The 20,483-nt window shown below is 54.0% G+C and overlaps 1 protein-coding gene across 2 annotated transcripts; it reads left to right on the top strand.

Moving 5' to 3' along the window:
* Positions 1–15,687, top strand: SPACA6 (sperm acrosome associated 6). Of its 2 annotated transcripts, none has more exons than XM_023182582.1 (9): positions 1–150; positions 4,817–4,894; positions 12,278–12,346; positions 13,209–13,232; positions 13,607–13,684; positions 13,818–13,927; positions 14,633–14,789; positions 14,885–15,095; positions 15,586–15,687. In XM_023182582.1, the coding sequence occupies exons 1-9, from the start codon at positions 60–62 to the stop codon at positions 15,617–15,619; spliced, it is 852 nt and encodes a 283-aa protein (XP_023038350.1). In that variant the 5' UTR covers positions 1–59; the 3' UTR covers positions 15,620–15,687. The 2 variants fall into 2 exon arrangements, with proteins under 2 accessions (XP_023038350.1, XP_023038349.1); XM_023182581.1 differs by lacking the exon at positions 1–150 and adding an exon at positions 4,087–4,300.
* The last annotated feature ends 4,796 nt before the right edge of the window (positions 15,688–20,483 follow it).

Here is a 20,483-nt window from a genome sequence, read left to right as displayed (position 1 = left end):
GATGGCGGGGACGGCGGGAGGAAGGGGAGAGGCCGCCGGGCGGCGAAGGCGGGGAGAGGATGGAGAGCGCTCGGCGGCGTTGGGGCCCGGCCTACGGGCCCGGGGCGGCGGAGAAGACCCCTTCCCTGCGACGCGGGAGCCGCGGAAGCTGTGAGTCTGCGGAAAGGGAGGTTGGGGGGCTGGGGCCCGGACTCCTGGGTCCTTGAGGGAGGAGCACCCGGGGGCCTGGATTTCTGGGTTCTTGGAGGAGGAGTTGGGGGTGGGGGGGTGGGGTAGCTGGTAGCCCAGACTCCAGAATCCTTGAAGGAGGGGGCTGGGACCTGGATTCCGGGGTCCAGAAGCTGGAGAAAGCTGGGGACACCTCCTAGATTCAAGAGGGAGGACAGAGATGGGGGCTGGGGCTGGTAGGATCCTGGCTGGAGGAGACTAGGGCCGAGCTGCCTGAGCCCTCGGGGGAGGTGGAGGAAGACTGTCTGACTTTGGAGTGCCTGCGGCAGCGGAAGGGTTAACGTCTGGCCGGAGGGGAGGGGGAGGGGCAGGGATGGGGCTGCGGGGCTTTGAGGGGTCAAGGGTGAGCCGTGCCAGTGGGAGGGGGCCGAGGAGGAGGGGGAGGTTGTCTGGGCTGCCAGACGGGCCAGGGTCAGCGGCGGGGGCAGGGGGATGTCTGGAGGAGGAGAGGCCCAGCATCCATGCTCCCTCGGGGACCCGGGATTCCAGGTCCCAGCCCCCTCCTCCCTCAGACCTGGGAGTACACCACCCAGTCCCCCACCCATTCCCCCACCCATTGCAAAATCCGAGCCCCCAGCCCCCTTTTTTCCAGGATCCAGGAGTCTGAACCCTAGTCTGTTCTCTCAGACCAGGGAATCCACACTCCAGCCCCTAACTCCTTCAAAACCCCAGAGTTCAGAACCTCAGCGCCTCTTCCCAAGGAGCGCGGCCCCCAACCCTCTGCTCCTCTAGAACCCGAGCGTCCAGGCGCCGGCATCTTTCTCCCTTTGAAGCCTGCAGTTCTGGGGATCCCCAGGCCCCTCCTCCCCCGGAACCCAGGAGTCCCCACCTCCTCTTTAGCCCCAGCTGGAGTCCAGCCCTCCAGGGGTTAAGGAGGCGGGGCCAGCTGGTTGCCATGGTGCCAGACTGTTTGGGTCTGCTCTCTGACCCTTGGGGGCTCCCCAGGGTCCGCGGAGAGGGGGAGGGGGACCTAGGCCTGGGGGAAGTCCAGAGCCTACCCCTTCCCCAAAGCCGGCCTGTGGGCCCAGGGAGTTCGCGTTTCCACCAACGCCTTGTCCAGTGACCTTGAACAAGTCCTGACCCTTCTCTCTCCGCCTCAGTTTCCCCAAGGAAACACTGGTTGACGGGTTGGGAAGATGCTTCGGTCCCGGGAATCTTGGAGATTCTCGGCTTCCCCTCTCCCCTCACCCCCCTCCTCAGGCCCCAGGCAGCCCCGGGGCATGCTGGGAACCCAGGCCTGGGCTTCGGGCCAGGTTTTGGGGGGGGCGGGGGCAGCCTCCTCCCTTCCCCTTCCTCCCCACCTTGGCCTGACTCTCGCCCCCGCCTGAGGGTCTGGGAGGTTGGGAAGGAGGGAAGGGGGAAGAGAGCTGGGACCGTAGACCCGTCTCCGGCCCCCGCCTCCCCCTTTCCTTCTCCGCCCCTTTCCCGCCTCTCCTCCCCCTCCTCAGCAGGTCGCTACCCCAGCCCTGGGCCCCTTCTCAAACCACCCCCAGCTCCAGACCTGGCTCGAGCTGCGAGGGGGAGGGAGAGAGGGAAGGAGAAAGAGAGAAGGGAGGGAGACCCGAAGAGAGAAGGGGGAGGGGAGGAAAGAGAGAGACTTAAGAGGGAGGGAAGGAGAGAGAGAGACTGAGAGAGCTGGAGACGGAGGGAGGTGAGGGATGGAGACCGGGAAGGGGTGGAAGGAGGGGAAGTGAGGAAAGACATCTGAAAAAAGGGGGTGGAGAAGAGTGAGAGACAGAGACTGAGAGACAGAGACTGAGAGAGGGCCAGAGACAGAGACTGAGAGACAGAGACTGAGAGAGGGCCAGAGACAGAGACTGAGAGACAGAGACTGAGAGAGGGCCAGAGAGAACGAGAGAGACAAAGAGGGGAAACGGGGAGAAGGGGAGGATGAAAGACAGAAGGTGGAGGAAAAGAAGGAGAAAGGGGGAGAGAAGGAGGAAATCAGGAGCAGGGAGAGGAGAGAGGCGATAGGCAGAGAGAGACAAGCCAGCGCAGAGCCAGGGAGGGATGTCCTGATGCAGGAGGAGGCTAGGAACCAGGGAAGGTGGAAAGAAAGAGGGAGAGAGAAAAAAAGGCAGGGCCAGAGAGACCTGGACTGCGAGAAAGGAACGGGAAGGTGCGGCTGGAGCAGGGGCAGCGGCGCGGGAGAGACCCCAGCTGGAGGGGCTCTGAGCCCAGGGGTGGGGAGTGTGGGTGCTGGGTCCACCGCCCACCTCTCGCAGGCCGACTTCGGGAGCCTCTTCCCCTCTCTGAGGCTCAGCCCCCTCACCTGCCAAATGGGGGATGCTGAGGGCACCTCGCTGTCTGGACTGGGAGGTGTCAGAGAGAGGACTGGTGCTCTGGGCCCGATATGGGGTCAGCGCTGGGGGATTGTGGCTGTCATTATAAATGACCCAAAGAAGAGAGGAGAGAGGAAAGAAAGTACCCAGGGAGGCTCTGATGGTTGGCTAGCCCCTGGCCTCCTTAGCCCTGGGCATGGGGTCTCTGCAGACTGACAGAAGGGTGAGTAGGAAGCAGGTGTGCCCAAAGGGCCAAATTCCAAGACAGATGAGGTTCTCTCCCAGCCGGCACCCAGGAAGCCAGGTTTTCTATCAGGCCATGCCTTCCCCAGGAGGCCTGCCTGGCCCAAGGGAGGAGGGACTGAGGGTGGGGATTCCTGGGTCTCTGGGGAGAAGGGGGCTTTGGATCTGGACTTATGAGTCTGAGAGAGGAAGGGGCTGAGTCCTTGGATTCCAGAAACATTTGGGGAAAAACGGGCCAGGGGCCTGGATTCCTGCATCTCTGGTGAGGAAGGGCCTGGACTTCTGGGTTCATTAGGGAGGAAGGGGGATGAGGGCCTTGACTCCAGGGTCCCTGATGAGGAAGGGGCTGAGGGCCTGGACTCCTGGGTTTCTTGGGGAGGAGGGGCCGGGGGCCCGGACTCCTGGGTCCTGGCACCCACCCGTAGAACCGACCTTGCGGGGCCTTCGCCGCACACAAGCTCGTGTCTGTGGGTCCGTGTCGGGGGCTCACCATCGCGGCAGGGGCCTCCCCGGCCCTCCCCCCGACTCCCTGGTCCTCCTGGTCCCTGTCTGTCTGTCTGTCGGGTCTGTCCACCTGCCGCGCCCCCCGGGCTGAGGTAGGAGGTTGTATAGTTGAGGAGGACACCCAAGGAGATCACTATACGGCCTCCTAGCTTTCCCCAGGCTGCGCCCTGCACGGGACGGGGCCCGGCGGGGACCCCCAGCCCCACTCGGGGACCGTTAGCCCCACTGGGCTGCCCCAGGGACCCTGGGAGGAGGAGCGAGGCTCTTTTCTGTCCTTGTCCCTGCATCCCCTCCTTCCCCTGAAATCTGTCTTCCTTCCCTGCCTGTCTCTCCATCTCCGCTCCGCTGTGTCTCTGTGACTTCTGCGTCTCTTTCACAGTGGATCTTCTGACTCCCTTTTATTCTGGCTTTCTAGGTCTCTGCCCCTCCCGATATCTCTCCGTGTCTCTGTTTCTGTCTTTTTTGGTCTTTCTGCCTCTGGCTCTCGGAATGTCTCTGTGTCCATCTCCATCTCTGACCCCCACCCCAGGGCCTACCGGGCCACCGCATAGCATGTTGCCAGTCTCTGGGTCCCTGAGACCCTTTAACCTGTGAGGACATCCAGGGTCACAGGTGAGGTTCTTGGGAGCCTGGCGTCTGGCCCAACCGCACACCTGGGGAATTGCTGGCCTGACCTCTGACCCCTGACTTCTCATACCCTTCCTCCAGAGCATGACATTTGACCACCAACTGAAACCTGACCTCTGACCCTAGACCACTGGCCCTTCCCCCACCCTGTGGTGACTTCATAAAGGTTACTAGCTTCTCCCCTGGCCTTGAGACCCACACGATGGCCCTGCTGGCCCTGGACAGTGCTGTCCTGTCTGCCCTGCTGGCCCTGGCTGTCTTCAGGGTGCCCGCCTGGGCCTGTCTCCTCTGCTTCACAACTTACTCTGAGCGCCTCCGCATCTGTCAGATGTTTGTTGGCATGCGGGGCCCCAAGCTCGAAGAGTGTGAGGAGGCCTTCACGGCCGCCTTCCGGGGTCTCTCTGACACGGAAATCTGTGAGGAGACCATCCACACTTCATCAGTGTCCTGGGGAAGGCGCAGAGGGAGGAACCAGAGAGGCCCAGAGGGCCAGGCTGAGGGACAGACAGAGAGAAATAGTCAGAGGAGAAAGGCTCAAAGACCATGAGATGTAGGGACAGAGAGACACAGATAGGGGAAGACAGCAGGGCAGAGACTCAAAGAGGGGAGGATGGAGAGTCAGAGAGGGGAGGATGGAGACTCAGAGAAGGATGGAGACCCGGAAAGGGGAGGATAGAAATGAGGCAGAGACTAGGGAAGCAGGATAGAGACTGGTCAGGGGCAGAGACTCAGGGAAGATGGAGACTCACAGAGAGGTGAGGATAGAGACTTGGGAGGGACTCAGGAAGCATAGCGACTGTGGGGCAGAGAGTCAAAAGAGGGGAGGATACAGCCTTGGGAGGGCAGAGACTCAGAGACACAATGTTCCCATTAGGGACATGGTGTTGTGGGGAGCTGCCTCCCCCAGCCCCTGCCCCCTCCCTCACCGCCAGACTATGATGAGAGAAGCCACCTGCATGACGCCTTCACCCAGATGACCCATGCCCTGCAGGAGCTGGCTGCTGCCCAGGGTGAGTGTGTGGGGATGGGGAGGTGGGAGATGTGGACTTGGAGCCTCCAAGAGATGGGTATGTGGGAGGTCCCGGGGCAGACGAAGGAGGCCCCCAGAGTTGGGCAGTGATCTGGGAAGGGAAAGCTGGGAAGCCATTGAGCTCAGCTACTTGTCCAAGCAAAGGTTGAAGGTAGCTCTAAGAGCCAGGGGCTGAAGGTGGTGAGGGGGAAGGGACGCTGCAGAAATTGTCTAGAGCTGGAAGTCCAGATGGGGTCGGGTAGGCATAAGTTCTGCCATGGCTGCATGGCTCACAATCTTAACTGGCTATGAAGTTCTGGGTGGGTCACTGCCCCTCTCCTGGCCTCAACTTACCCATCTGTAAAGTGGGACAATCTTCTTGCCTCCTTGGATGGCCACGGAGCTCAGCGGCCGGGGAGGGCGGGGGGAAATTGGGGTGCCTGATGAGCCTGACCTTGGGGGAAGGCATCTTCCTCTAGGATAGAACACACACACACTCGCACGCACACACACACTTACACTCACACACACAGAGATTTCTTATAAAATGATTCCACATTTTTGAGATGTGAGGCAATTAGAGGGCAGAAAAACAGGAACAGCAGAGTAGATCGCTCAGGTGACAGCAGTGAAGAGAGACGAGGTGTGACTGTCCTGGTGAGACAGGCACATGTGACAGCGTTGAGGTGTGTGACCGTGCGAAGAGACCTCAGGACTGGGGGCCACACGTGGCCGATGGGCAGTCATCATGCCACGTCACCATGGCCATGATCCCCACAGCGTGCCAGACCCTGGAACTGTGGAGGTTGAGAGTTGCAGGAGTTACAGAGCCCTGCGCTGTAGAATAAACCGGCTTCCTCTTGGATCCAGGAGCTCAGGGCTTATTCCCACACCCACAGTCGCTCCTTTTGCTTCCTGCTTTGCCCTCCAAGCGTCTTGTCAAAGATCCCGGAAGAGGGAAGATTCCCATCCACCCAGGGGGCATCCAGGGCCAGCCTGGAGAAGGCCTCAGCAGTGGCTCCCCCACCTCCACCCTAAAGGGAGATCTGAGGCCCTAAAGCTCTCCATCGGGGGTGTGCAGGATTCCAGGAAATGCCCTGTCTCCCTACTTAGGCTGCCTAGTCACAGAAGCTTTTAAAAAGATCAGGAACCTTTGAATCAGGGAGTGGAAGCTTTCTGTGGGGCCGCATGTGGGACAAACTTGGAGAGGAGAGAGAAGAGGCTGGGTGAGGGTCGAGGCCAGAGCGGAGGCCTGCGTGGGGGCTGGGGCTGTGAAGGTGGAGAAGGCGGCCCAGGGCCAGAGTTAGGTCTGCTGGGCTGTTTGGGGAAACATAAAGAAGAGCGTCTGAGCCGGGCCCTGCTCCGTGCCTGTTGGGCGGTGGGTCATCACTGAAGTAAGAAGCCTGAGAGAAAGAGTCGGGGGCAAATGATGAGCTGGGTTAGAATGCAGTGACTTCGAGGAGTCTCAGGGACTTATAGGAGGCAGCTAGAATTCAGCAGAAAAAGAGAGTTTTGAGTCTTTTTCCTCAGGGCACTGGGGAGCTGCAGCAGGAGTGTGAACAGCGGAGAAGTAGGGGCAGCTCTGGGTGTAGAGAGAACTCTCTGGGGTCGTGTGGAAGATGGACCAGAGCGAGAGTCTGGAGGCCGGGGGAAGCTGGTGCAATACGTTCAATGATACTTACTGAATGTGCCGGGAACACAGCTGTGAACAAAACTGCAAACCACCCGTCCTCGGGTTGCTTATATTGGGGTGGAGTCTGGGGAGACAGATAATAAACATAATAAAATATCTTAGTATCTTAGTATGTCAGTTGGTGATCCCTGCGGTGGAGGAAAACAGAAGGGGAAGAGAAAGGGGGAATAGTTTTAATTTAATTTAATTTAATTAATTTAATTTATTTATTTGAGACGGAGTCTCACTCTGTCGCCCAGGCTGGAGTAGTACAGTGGCTTGATCTCGGCTCACTGCAAGCTCCGCCTTCCCGGTTCACGCCATTCTCCTGCCTCAGCCTCCTAAGTAGCTGGGACTACAGGTGCCTGCCACCACTCCCGGCTAATTTTTTTGTATTTTTAGTAGAGACGGTGTTTCACCGTGTTAGCCAGGATGGTCTCCATCTCCTGACCTTGTGATCTGCCTGCCTCAGCCTCCTAAAGTGCTGGGATTAAAGGCATGAGCCACTGTACCCAGCCGTTTTTTTTTTTTTTTTTTTTTTTTGAGATAGAGTCTCACTTTGTCACCCAGGCTGGAGTTCAGTGGTCTGATTATAGTTCACTGTAGCCTCAAACTCCTGGGCTCAAGCCGTCTTCCTGCCTCAGCCTCCCAAGTAGCTGGGACTATAAGGTGGGACAAAGATGGTGTGCATCACCATCTGTGGCTAATTTTTTAAATAGTTTGTAACAATGGTGTCTTGCTATGTTGCGTGGGATTGGTCTTGAATTCCTCGGCTCAAGTGATCTTCCCCACCTCAGCCTCCCTAAGTGCTGGGATTACAGGCATGAACTACCATGCCTGGCTGGGTGATAATTTTAAATAGGTTGGTCAGGGCAGATGGAAATGACAGAGTCCAGTTGAGCAAAGACCTGAACAAGGTGACAGTGACAGCCATGGAGATAATCTGGGGAGATTTTCAGGCCACATACCCAGTGCAAGACCCTGGGGCCTGTGGGGCTGGAGTGAAGGTGAAATCAGAGAGATAGCAAGGGGCCACCTCCTGTAGATCCTCATAGACAGGTGGTTCTCAAGCCCCAGCATGTATCAGAATCCCCTGGGAGCTTATTTAAAATGCAGATTTCCGGACCCCACCGCCTCTGACCAGCAGGTCCAAGGTAGGGCCCAGAAATGGACATTTCTGTCAAGATCCCAGGCAGTGCTCATGATGCTGCTCCGGGAACACTCTGAGAATTGCTGTTGTAGGCCCTTGGAATGACTTTTGTTTTTTGCTCTTGAAAGGGGGGAGCTATTGGAGGACTTTACACAGAGAGACAGGATCTGACCTGGGATTTAACGAGATCTCTCTGGCAGCTATGTGGGTCCTGGACAAAGGCAGAAAGACTTCCAGTGAGAAGCCTGCCCGTGGTGGCTTGGACCAGTCACAGTGGTCCGGGGGGCCCAGATGAGGTCTGAACAGAGGGGGGTGGGCATAAGGATTTGACCGTGTGCCAGGCCTGCCCATGCGTGTTAAGAGGCTGTGTTTGCCATACACAGAGTCATTCACATTAAGTATCTTCCTAAAGGATATCCTCTACCGCCCCTGTGAGGCTGGGTTTTATAGTCTCGCTTCTCAGATGGGAACGCTGGGGCTCTTCCGGACAAGAACAGTAGACCTGGGATATATTTGGAGATAGACTGGACCAGATGTAGGTGGGTGAGGGCAGCGGGAAGAATCAAGGATGACTTTTGCGTCTCCTCCAGAGGGAGGAGCAGGGAGAGGGAGGAGCTGACGTAGGCTGACTGCCTCTTGGTGATCCCGGTGATCTTATTTGTATATATGTATACATAAACAATGGAGTGGATGACCTGGTACAGACTGGATGCAGTATTAGCTGTGGAGATTACGCATGCAGCGATTAGGTGTGGAGGCTCTGTAGCCTGACCACCAGGGTCAAACGTAGCCATGTGACTTTGGACCACTTCTGTAATCTCCCCATGCCTCCGTTTCCCCATCTCAAACTTGGAGATGGCAATCCTAAGTTTGCCAGCCTTCTCTAACACTCACTATGTGCCAGGAGCCATTCTACGTGCTTAGCGACACCATCTCATACAATCCTTAAACGACGCCCTGAAAGAGTGGGGATGAGGATGCTTTTATGGTTGTATGGCATCTCATCCTCCCCCAACCCTGTGATACAGACAGTGCTATCATCCCCATTTGATGAATGAGGAGACTGAGGATCAGGAAGGTGAAGTCACTTGGCCAAGGTCACATGGGGAGGAGGGCTTGTGATTGATACTCACATCTGAGACAGGTGTGCTCAAGATGGAAGCGCCAGGACTCAGACCCCAGATGATCTGAACCAGGGTCAGAGCTCCTGACGATATGCAACTCCTCTGGGGGAGACTTTACAACACCCACCCATGCCTCTCTGTGGCCTGCTTGCTATAACCCGGGCTGTTTGGGACATTTCACTCCATTCATACTCCCCTGGTGGGTTATAAGCCCAACCCACCACCATGGCTTCCTTGGTATATCCCATATTCACCTTGCCCATGAGTCATTTGACTTGGCCCATAGAAATTCTTTGGATGACTCCTGCAACATCCTGGCGTCTCATTTGTGCACCCCAGTCTGACCACATGCTACTGATCATCCTGCCATCTGGAGATCACACTCCTTGCTCTGTGGCCAAGGAGAGACCACTAGGTCCTCATTTGGAACCCACTTCTCGGCATCAGTGCTTCCTCTCTCCAAGTGTATATCCAATGATCGTTGTTTCAGCCACTCTCTTGCCAATATCCTCAGTTCCCTCCCTTTTTGTATGGTTTTAATCACAGAGGACGCTTTCCCCTGTCCTTGCAATGGCTTAAGCCCATTGCAAGGGCTTATCTCTCCTATATAAAGTAAGTCTTGAGGTAGGCACTTCAGGGTAGTTTGGCACCTCCATTTCTTGGGATCCAAGCTCCTTCAAGGCTTAATATCCCAGGGAATAGCCCTTGTCCTCATGGTCCTATGTGGCTGCTAGAGCTCCAACCATCAAAACAAATTTTCAGGCAGCAGGATGCAAATTTTCAGGCAGCAGGATGGATGAGGGGAACAGTAAGATGGCACCACCTTCTCTCTGTTTTTTAGAGACAGAGTCTTGCTGTATTGCCCAAGCTGGAGTACAGTGGTGCAATCATAGCTCACTACAGCCTTGAACTCCTGGGTTCAACCATCCACCCACTTCAGCTTCCTGAGTAGCTAAGACTACAGACACATGCCATCACACTTGGCTAATCTATAAAAATTTGTTTAGAGATGGTGTCTTGGTATGTTGCCCAGGCTTATCTTGAACTCCTGGCCTCAAGTGATCCTGTCACCTCAGCCTCCAGAGTAGCTGGGATTCCAGGTGCGGTACCACCTCCCTTTTAAGGCCACTTCCTGTGACTCACATATAACACATCCATTTACATCCTATGGCTATAGCTTGGTCACATGAACACAACTGCAAGGCAGGCTGGGAGATGAAGCCTTTTACCTGTGTTCTGTGGATATCGATATATAGATATTTGGAGGCAATGGACAATTCCTGGGTATTGGTTTGCTGGGACCACTGTAACAAAGTACCGTAGACTGGGTGACTCGAACAACAGAAGTTTCTGCCTTCCAGAAGTCTGAGGTCAAGGTTTTGGTGTCAGCAGGGTTGGTTTCTTCTAAGGCCTCTCTCTTTGGCCTGTAGATGCTTTCTTCATATGTCCCTGTGTACATCTCTGTGTCCTAATTTCCTCTTCTCATAAGGATACCAATCATACAGCATTACGGCCCACCCTAATGACCTCATTTTAACTTAATCACCTCATTAAGAACCAAGTACAGTCACATTCTGAGGTACTGAGAGTTAGGACTTCAACATACAAATTTGGTTGAGGGGGGCACAATTTAGCCTACAAAACCCTGCCACATTTCTGATTTCCACAAACCACCACGAGATCAAGTCAGCTGTCTACTTTTTCTTATTCCACTGGAACAAGCCACAAACCCATACAGTTTGGATTTGGAGGCCACTGCAGTGGTCAAAACACAAGGCCAGGCATGGTGGCCCACACCTGTAATCCCAGCACTTTGGGAGGCTGAGGTGGGCAGATCACTTGAGGTCATGAGTTTGAGACCAGCCTGGCCAACGTGGTGAAACCCCATCTGTACTAAAAATACAAAAATTAGTTGGGCATGGTGGTGGGTGCCTGTAATCCTAGCTACTGGGGAGGCTGAGGCAGGAGAATCGCTTGAACCTGGGAAGTGGAAGTTGCAGTGAGCCAAAATCACGCCACAGTACCCCAGCCTGGGCAACAGAGTGAGACTCTATCTCAAAACAACAAAAACACCTACAAAGACAAGATAAAAGAGTAAAAGATGGGTAAATATAGAAGTGAATAGAGGATGGGGACCATGGAAGTGGCCGGTGTGTGCTCCATTTCAAGGGAATGGCTGCTACTCATCTCCAGCTATTCGCTGCCTTATGGAAATGCGATCTTTGTGTTACAGCTCTTCCAACTTTGTAAAAAGATGCCAAACGTTTTATGTGACATTCCAAATTTTATATGTTGGCAACTGGTTCATTTTCTTTTAAACACTTTCCAGGCCAAATATAACATATCCCGGGGATGGATTTGGGCCATAGGCTACCAGTTGGGGTCTCTAGTTTGAGTTGGATCCTGGAATTCATTTGTACAAATACTAACTGAGCACTTTTAAGACTCAGGGCCCTCTCCAGGATTCAGAGGACACAGCGCTACAGAAGAACATGTTTATTTACTTACGAGGCAGACATACATGATCATTATCTATATATAAATATATGTAATTGCAGACGGATGAGAGCTAGGAATGAAATGATTGCGATGAGAGACAAAAACAGGGAACTTGGTTAGATCTGTGATGATGGAAGGATGATTAGGAGAAGGAAAAATATGCTAAAAACCGAAGCCAGCATGTGCAAAGGCCCTGAGGTGCTAGAGAATGTGGTTGTTTTCATATTAAAGGAAATGCGGCCGGGCATGGTGGCTCATGCCTGTAACCCCAGCACTTTGGGAGGCTGAGGTGGGTGGATCACTTGAGGTCAGGAGTTCGAGACCAGCCTGTCCAACATGGTGAAACCCCATCTCTACTAAAAACACAAGTATTAGCCAGGCGTGGTGGCGCATTCCTGCAGTCCCTGCTACTAGGGAGGCTAGGGCAGGAGAATCATTTGAACTCAGGAGGCAGAGGTTGCAGTGAGCTGAGATCACGCCACTGCACTCCAGCCTGGGTGACAGTGAGACATTGTCTCAAAAAAAGAAATGAAAGGTGGGCAGTAGGGATGGGACAGGGAGGGAGGGGGAACTAGGCCAAACCACGTAAGACCTAATAGGCCTTGGGGAGGAATTTTATCTTTATCCTCCCTTCTCCCCACAACAAGCTATACGCAGGTGTCCGGGAGGGCTTCCATCCTGGAGAGATTCAGGAGGCAGAAGGAGACTTAGGGACTTGTTAGCCTTCAAGTACACAAGGCGGGAGATAAGAAGAGGAGCAGAGGATATGGTAATAAGAGAAGGGTGAAGAGGGGCCGGGGAAGGGCAGATACCATGACAGCACGTCCTGTGAGCTAGGACCAGCATAGCCCTAGCCAGGCTAGATCAGAATGCAGGACCAAGGACCAAGGCCTAGGGAAGAGCTTTACTACACAGGCCGTCCTCCCCTCCACCCTCCAGGATCCTTTGAGGTTGCCTTCCCTGATGCTGCAGAGAAAATGAAGAAGGTCATTACACAGCTTAAAGAAGGTAAAACACACTCCATCTCTCCTGTCTCAGACACACAAACACAATTAGAAAACCCCACTTTTGGCCAGGCACGTTGGCTCACGCCTGTAATCCCAGCACTTTGGGAGGCTGAGGCGGGCAGATCACTTGAGGTCAGGAGTTCAAAACCAGTCTGACCAACATGGTGATACCCATATCTACTAAAGATAGAAAAATTAGCTGGGCATGGTAGCGCATGCCTGTAATCTCATCTACTCAGGAAGCTGAGGCAGGAAAATCGCTTGAACCCTGGAGGCGGGGTTGCAGTGATGGGAGATTGTGCCACTGCACTCCAGCCTGGGTGACAGAGCAAGACTCCATCTCAAAACAAAACTCACTCCTGAGACCCCCATCCACTCCCCTTCAATCCCCTGGTCCCATCTCTTGAGCCTCAGACCTTGAGGAAGGGCTCTTACCCCGCATGGACCATTTTTGATCCAGCCCCGCCCCTTCGATGTTTCCCCTCCAAGTGAGCCCCTTTCTGGGACTACTAGCCTGGCCACGCCTCTTTTAGTGTGCCACCACCTTATCCCCGGTCTCCTGCAAGGATCGCCCAGGATCTAGCCCCGCCTCCTCGGTGGAATACACCTGGACTGCCCATCCCCCTCAGGGCCTACAGCAAACCAGTGTGGCTCCCCCTAAATCCCAAGTAGAAGGCTGGCAGCAGGCCTGTGCCTGACCTCGTAATGGAATGCTCAGGCTTGGCCCCGCCCCCAGGTTATGACGAAAGCTTGGCCCTACCTCCTCGGAGCAATGCGTCCGGCCTTGTAACATCCGTTAGGGGAGCATCGGGCAGGGTTCTTCCCACGACTTTAAGGTAGTGATGTTTCCTCTTCCTCCACAGCCCAGGCCTGCATCCCTCCTTGCGGTAAGGACTTCATCTAAAACTTGGAATTGCGGGGTAAGGGAGGCGGTCGGGGCCGAAACCTACGACATCAAGTGGGGGAAATCGGGTGGGCTTCAAATCCTTAGGAGGCCAATAAGCCCTGGAGAAAAGGAAGTAAACCAGGTATTGCTCTAAATACCTGGCATTGCTCAGAAGGTGGGTGTGAGAGCCGAAGCAAACCAATAGGAATCCTAGAGGGCGGAGAGGCGTGAAAGTCGGCCAAGGACAGCAGGGAGGGCGAGGTCAAGATGCCACCTGGCCTATGGACCCTGGGAAGCTACACGGATCTCAGATGGGCCAAGGGCCTCGGGCTTGGGAGGGCAGGTGGCGCCTGACGCAGCGTTCCCGCCCCACAGGTCTCCAGGAGTTCGCCCGGCGTTTCGTCTGCAGCGGGTGCTACTCCAGGGTCTGCGACCTCCCGCTGGACTGCCCAGGTGAAGGGGCGGGACCTCGGGGTGCAGGAGACTAACTTGAGAAAACGGGACCAGAGCACCGAGGGGCATGAGCTGGCTGGTGGCGAGCCAGACGTGGGCGGGGCCCAGCGAGTGAACGCAGCTCCGTCTTCAGTTCAGGATGTGACAGTGATTCGGGGCGACCAGGCAATGTTTTCTTGCTTCGTGAACTTCCAGCTGCCAAAGGAGGAGATCACCTATTCCTGGAAGTTCGCAGGAGGAGGTGTGAGTCGGGGCGGGGCAGGCGCGATGCGTTTAGACGGGCGATTTAGGCGTCACTAGAGGTTGGGGAGTCAGCTTTCGGGGACTGGACTCCGCGAAGCTCCTTCTAGACGCAGGCATCAGCAACAGGAGGGTCCCGGGATTTAGGGGAGAGCTCGAAGATAAGAATGCAGGACCAAGGACCTGGGGCGGGGGCTCACAACTGTAATCCCAGCGCTTTTGGAGACCAAGGCGGGAGGATGGCTTGAGGCCAGGAGTTCGAGACCGGCCTGTGCAACATACTAAGACCCCACTTCTACCAAAAAATTTTAAAAACAGCCGGGCGTGGTGGGGCACGCCTATAGCCCCAGACACTGGGGAGGCTGAGCGGGAAGACTGTTTAAGTCCAGGAGTTCGAGGCTGCAGTGAGCTATGATCACGTCACTGCACTGCAGCCTGGGCGCCAAAACGAGACCTTGTCTGGAAAAGAAAAAAGAATAAACACCACATACATAAATAAAAGCAGGTTCTAGGGGTAGGTTATGGGTAAGGGTTTAAGGAGTGAGGGGAAGGGGCGCGTTTACGGCAGAGGAGCGAGTAGAAGGCTCGGGGGCGGGCTGCTCAAGGCTCAGGGCCGGGACTCCAGGAGGCGTGGTCTAGCTCGGGAGCGGGGCTTGTAGGTTACTCAGTGGCAAGCCGGAGTTGAGTTTAAGCCGGCGCGTCTCGCAGCTCCGGACTCAGGACTTGTCCTATTTCCGAGATATGCCGCGGGCCGAAGGATACCTGGCGCGGATCCGTCCGGCGCAGCTTACGCACCGCGGCACGTTCTCCTGCGTGATCAAGCAAGACCAGCGCCCCCTGGCCCGGCTCTACTTCTTTCTTAACGGTGGGGCGGGGCGCGGCGGCGCGAGCGAGCGGGGCGGGGAGAGGGCCGGAGCGAGGGGTGGGGCTCGTGCCTGACTGACGTTCGCGCCCCCGCAGTGACGGGCCCGCCCCCGCGGGCGGAGACAGAGTTGCAGGCTTCGTTCCGGGAAGTACTGCGCTGGGGGCCGCGGGACGCCGAGCTGATCGAGCCCTGGAGGCCCAGCCTGGGCGAGCTGCTCGTCAGGCCTGAGGCTCTGACGCCCAGCAACCTGTTCCTGCTTGCAGCCCTCGGGGCCCTCGCATCAGCGAGTGCGACCGTGTTGGCGTGGTGAGTCCTCGGTACCCCGGCGCCCCAGCATCTAGCTCCCCGCTCTCACAGATCCCACCGAGAAGTCTGAGTTCCCACCAACCTCCAACCCAGGAGGTCGGGCTCTCAGTCCCTCCCCTCTCAGATCCACGAGTCCAGGTCCCAGCCCCTTACTCAGCCCAGAAATCCAAGTCCCCAGCTCGCTCCTCCCTTAGATCTAAGAATCCAGGTCCCCAGTCCTTCCTCCCTCACCCAGGAGTCCAGGCCCCCACACCTCTCCTCACTCAGACCCAGGAGTCCATGACCTTAGCCCTACTCCCTCAGATCCAAGAATCCAGGCACCCAGGTTCCTCCCCGCTGAGACCCAGAAGCCCAGGCCCCAGCCCCTCCTTCCTCAGACCCAGGAGTCCAGGCCCTGTCCACCTTTTCGACCCTGGTGTCCAGGCCTCCAGGACTTAGGTTTCTAGTCACCAACCCCTCCTGTAACACACATACCTCTTTGTTTCCCCAGGATATTCTTTCGATGGTACTGCAGTGGCAACTAACAAAAGTATCTCTTTCCTCCTTCCCTATCCTGTTTCCATTCTGAAAATAAAGAATATATTTCAACTCTGGATTGTTTCGTCTCTGAAGGTGGTCACTACTAAGTCGGGTTGGAGGTGCAGCAAGCCCACACATGCCCAGATGAATATGGCCCGCATAATGACAGGCATAGCTACCGCAGTGCAAGTTAGGTGGGAACCCAGATACCCCCTCAGGTTACTGGCTGTCTCCTTGACATTTCCACCTGCAGAAGGCACCCTCAAATAGAGTCCTCCATGTTGCCTTCAGAGGCTGTTCCTCCCCGAGGCTTTCCTCCTACCAGAAAGAGCAACACCATCCACCTAGCAGGTCAAACCAGAAACCTTGGAATCTGACTTCGCCTCCACTTCCAATTCATTTTCATTTCCAACTCTCAGACTTTTTAACTCCTAAATATCTCGTGAAGCTGCCTTCCCTGGGGTCCCGTCACCCCCACCTCATGTCTGCATCAGTGGAGCAGCCCCCCGCCTCTCCTTGGCCTCTCTCCACTCTAGCCCATTCTCTACATACCAGCAGGACTTGTTTTGTTTTGATTTATTTTATTTTATTTGGAGTCAGCATCTCACTCCAAGGCCCAGGCTGGAGTGCAGTGGTGTGATGTCAGCTGACTGCAACCTCCGCCTCCCAGGTTCAAGCGATTTTCTTGCCTCAGCCTCCCAGGTGGCTGGGATTATAAGCATGTACCGCCATACCTGTCTGATTTTTGTATTTTCAGTAGAGACAGGGTTGCACCTTGTGGCCAGACTGTTCTTGAACTTCTGACCTCAAGTAATCCACCCGCCTCGGCCTCCCAAAGTGCTGGGATTACAGGTGTGAGCCACCATGCCCGGCCAAGGACTTCAGTTTTAAAGTGTGTCAAATTGGGTTACTCTGCCCAGAATCCTTTAGTGGCTCCCTCTTGCCATTGAGACAAAATCCAATTCCTTGTCAAAGCTTCAGAGGTTCCACAGGTCTGGCCTTTGCTGACCTCGCTAGCAGCCTTGTGCCGTACCCCTTTCCTCCTTGATCTTGCCACCCTGCGGTTTTTCTCTGACCTTTCCTCTTTCCTTGCATTCATCATGATACTTCTTGCCCTCTCTAGGATCTTGGTTCACACTGTTTCCCACCTAGAATAATATTTTCTACTTTTTTTTTGTCTAGTTAACTCAATTATGATTTCCCCTGAGCAGCCATTACATCTATTAACTCTGTTAATCCCCTCGACAAGTCTGTAAGGCTGGCACTGCATTTACTTTACTGACTCTACCTCTCCTTCAGGCCCCTTGCTACTTTCCAACCCCAGTGGCCTCCTTATTTGGTCCCTGGAACATGCAAGTCTCAGTCCCACATCTAAGCCTTTGCTGTGCTTCATACTTGAAATGACTTTCCTCTGAACTTCACAAACCCGCCTCTCTCTCGTTGCACAGATCCCAGATCGAATGTCTCCTTCTCTAACTACCTCTCTCTTCCCATTTGACATTGCCCAATTTCACCTTGTTCACTGAGCTCATCTGGACCTAATGTTAAGTACTTCTTTTTTTTTTTTTTTGAGATGGAGTTTCGCTCTTGTTGCCCAGGCTGGAGTGCAATGATGCAATCCTGGCTCACTGCAACCTCCGCCTCCCAGGTTCAAGCGATTCTCCTGCCTCAGCCTCCTGAGTAGCTGGGATCACAGGCATGCACCACCACAATGGCTAATTTTGTATTTTTGGTAGAGACAGGGTTTCTCCATGTTGGCCAGGCTGATCTGGAACTCCTGACCTCAGGTGATCCACCTGCCTCAGCCTCCCGAAGTGCTGGGATTACAGGCGTGAGCCACCGTGCTCAGCCGTTAACTCATGTTTTAATTTGGTTTTGCCTTTCCTACCTGAAAGAGAAGCTCTTTCTGAGCATGTACTCATTCTTGTTCACTGGTCTATTTCCCTTTATTAATTTGTTCATTCAGCAAATATTTATTGAGTGTTTACTATTTTGTCATGTATTTTCAAGGCACTGTAGAGATCCCAATGAAGAAATAAGAGACAAAAAGTTTGTATAGTACTCACATGAAACTTAGATTCCAGTGGACAGTAAAAGAAAATTGTTTCTCTCTTTTTTTTTTTTTTTTTTTTTTTTTTTTGTTTGAGATGGAGTCCTGATCTGCCGCTCAGGCTGGAGTGCAGTGCTACAATCTTGGCTCACTGTAGCCTTCATCCCCTGGTTTCAAGCAATTCTCGTGCCTCAGCCTCCCAAATAGTTGGGACTACAAAGGCGTATGCCAACTTGCCCGGCTAATTTTTGTATTTTTAGTAGAGACAGGGTTTCGCCATGTTGGCCAGTCTGGTCTCAAACTCCTGACCTCAAGTGATTGCCTGCCTCAGCCTCCCAGAGTGCTGAGATTATAGGCGTGAGCCACTGCTCCTGGCCAGAAAACTGTTTCTCTACTCCCAGCATTTCTGACACTAAATGTGTGGGATTCTACCTCCTGCCCCCATACCAACCAATTCTCCAACTCTCCCAGATACCAGTTGAGTGTCCTATAATTCGTTCAATTCTAAAATAAACAACCCAGAGTTAGCATCACACTACACAAGTTTTAAGAGCTCAGGCCCACAAGACTGACCCCACTTCAGACACCAGTCGCAAGTCCGGGGGCTCCTGCAACCTGCAGCCCCCCGTCTCAGTAATTTGCTGGAATAGCTTGAATAACTCGGGGAAACATACTGGTTTATTATAAAGGAGAGTATGAAGGAACTAGGTTAATAGCCAGATGAAGAGGTAGATAGGGTGAGGTCCAGAAGGGTCCCAAGTGCAGAAGTTTCTGTCTCCATGGGAGTTGGGATGCAGCAGCCTATCAGTGCGTGGATGCATTCACCAGCCTGGAAGCTCTGCAAACCCCATATTTTAGGGATTGTTCTGGAGGCTACGTCATGTAGTCGTGATCACTTATTAACTCAGTCTCCACCCCTTTTTCCCTCCCCAAGGACTGGGGGGGCGGGTGAGGCCGAAAGCTCTTAAGCTCCTAATCATGGCTTAGTCTCGCTGGTGACCAGTGCCCATCCAGGAGACCACCAAGAGTCACTTGAGCAGAACAAACGATGCTGCTATCACCCAGGAAATTCACGAGATTAGGAGCTCTATGTAAGACGCTTCTGTTGCCTGCATCACTCCAGAAATTACGAGAGTTTAAGACTGTCAGAAACCAGGGACAGACACCAAGTATGTATTTCTTATGTCACAGACAATAAATAAGAAAACAAAATACGAGATTATATGGTAACGTGTGATGGAGAAGATAAGCAGAGAAACAGAATATGGGGCCGGGGGAAGTAGGAGTAGGATCTTTGGAGAAGCCCTCACTGAGAAAGTGACGTTTGAATAAAAACTTGAAGGAGATGACGGTACGAGCCATTATGGATATTTGTGTGAAGAGTGTTCAGGTGGCCAGGCGAGGTGACTCATGCCTGTTATCCCAACATTTTGGAAGACTGAGGCGGGTGGATCACCTGAGGTCAGAAGTTCGAGACCAGCCTGGCCAACATGGTGAAACCCTGTCTCTACTAAAAATACAAAAATCAGCCTGATGTGCTAGCACATGCCTGTAATCCCAGTTACTCAGGAGGCTGAAGCACGAGAATCGCTTGAATCTGGGAGGCGGAAGTTACAGTGAGCCCTGAGTCAGGAGTGCCAGGCATGTGGGAAGACAGCCGGGAGGACATCCAGGAGGCCAGTGTAGCTGGAGCAGTGCCTTAGGAAGTGAATACACAGTGAAGTCAGAGACCATGGGGCCGCTGGCTGCTGTAAAGTCTAGACTTACCTCTGTAAGAGATGAGGGTCGGCTGAGTGGGGTGGTTCATGCCTTTAATCCCAGCACTTTGGGGGACCGAGGCTTGAGCTTGAGAGGTCAAGGCGCAATGAGCCATGATTACATCACTGCAGTCCAACCTGGGCTACAAAGTGAGACCCTGACTCAGAAGGAAAAAAAAGGGGCAAGGTGCAGTGGTGCAGCACTTTGGAAGGCTGAGGCAGGCAGGTCACTTGAGGGCAGGAGTTCGAGACCAGCCTGGCCAACGTGGTGAAACCCTGTCTCTCCTAAAAATAAAAAATTAGCCAAGCGTGGTAGCAGGCGCCTGTAATCCCAGCTACTTGGGAGGCCAAGGCAAGAGAATCGCTTGAACCCGGGAGGCGGAGGTTGCAGTGAGCCAAGATCGCACGATTGCACTCCAGCCTGGGCAAAAAGAGTGAAACTCCCATCTCAAAAAAAAAAAAAAAAAAAAAAAGATGTGAGCCATGACTGCACCACTGCAGTCCAACCTGGGCTACAGAGCAAGACCCTGTCATAAAACAAAAAAAAAAAGAAAGAAAAAAAAAGATGAGAGTCACGAGTCACGGGTGGCTTTTGAGCCAAGCAAAGGCAGGTCATCATTTGATTTCCATGGCTACTGTGTGGCTAAGAACTGGGGAAAGGTGGAAGCCGGCATCGCTGAGAGGTGCTGCAGTAATCCAGGGATGAGATGCGGCCCCAGGAAACAAGGTGGTAAGGAGCGGTGGCTCTAGATATGCCTTGAAGGTAGAACCAGTGGGATTTGCTGATGGTTCAGAATGTTGGATGAAAGGAGAGAGGCCAAGAATAACCACGGTGGCACTGTCCAGTAGAACCCTGTGCCATGCTGGAAATATTCTAGATCTGCACTGTCCAGTAGCGCAGCACCAACCACATGTGGCCGTGAAGCACGTGAAGGTGACCTGTGCAACTGAGGAACTGAACTCATAATCTTGGGTAGCTCTTCAGGCAAGAAAGGGTGTCAAAAAAAAAAAAAAAAGAAAAGAAAAGAAAAAGAAAAGAAATAAATCAACTCTGGTAGCGTT

Source organism: Piliocolobus tephrosceles, chromosome 21 (genome assembly GCF_002776525.5).
Source record: "Piliocolobus tephrosceles isolate RC106 chromosome 21, ASM277652v3, whole genome shotgun sequence".
Taxonomy (NCBI): Eukaryota; Metazoa; Chordata; class Mammalia; order Primates; family Cercopithecidae; genus Piliocolobus; species Piliocolobus tephrosceles.
The sequence above is the reverse complement of the archived record's forward strand: the minus strand, read 5'-3'. Positions and strand labels throughout refer to the sequence as shown.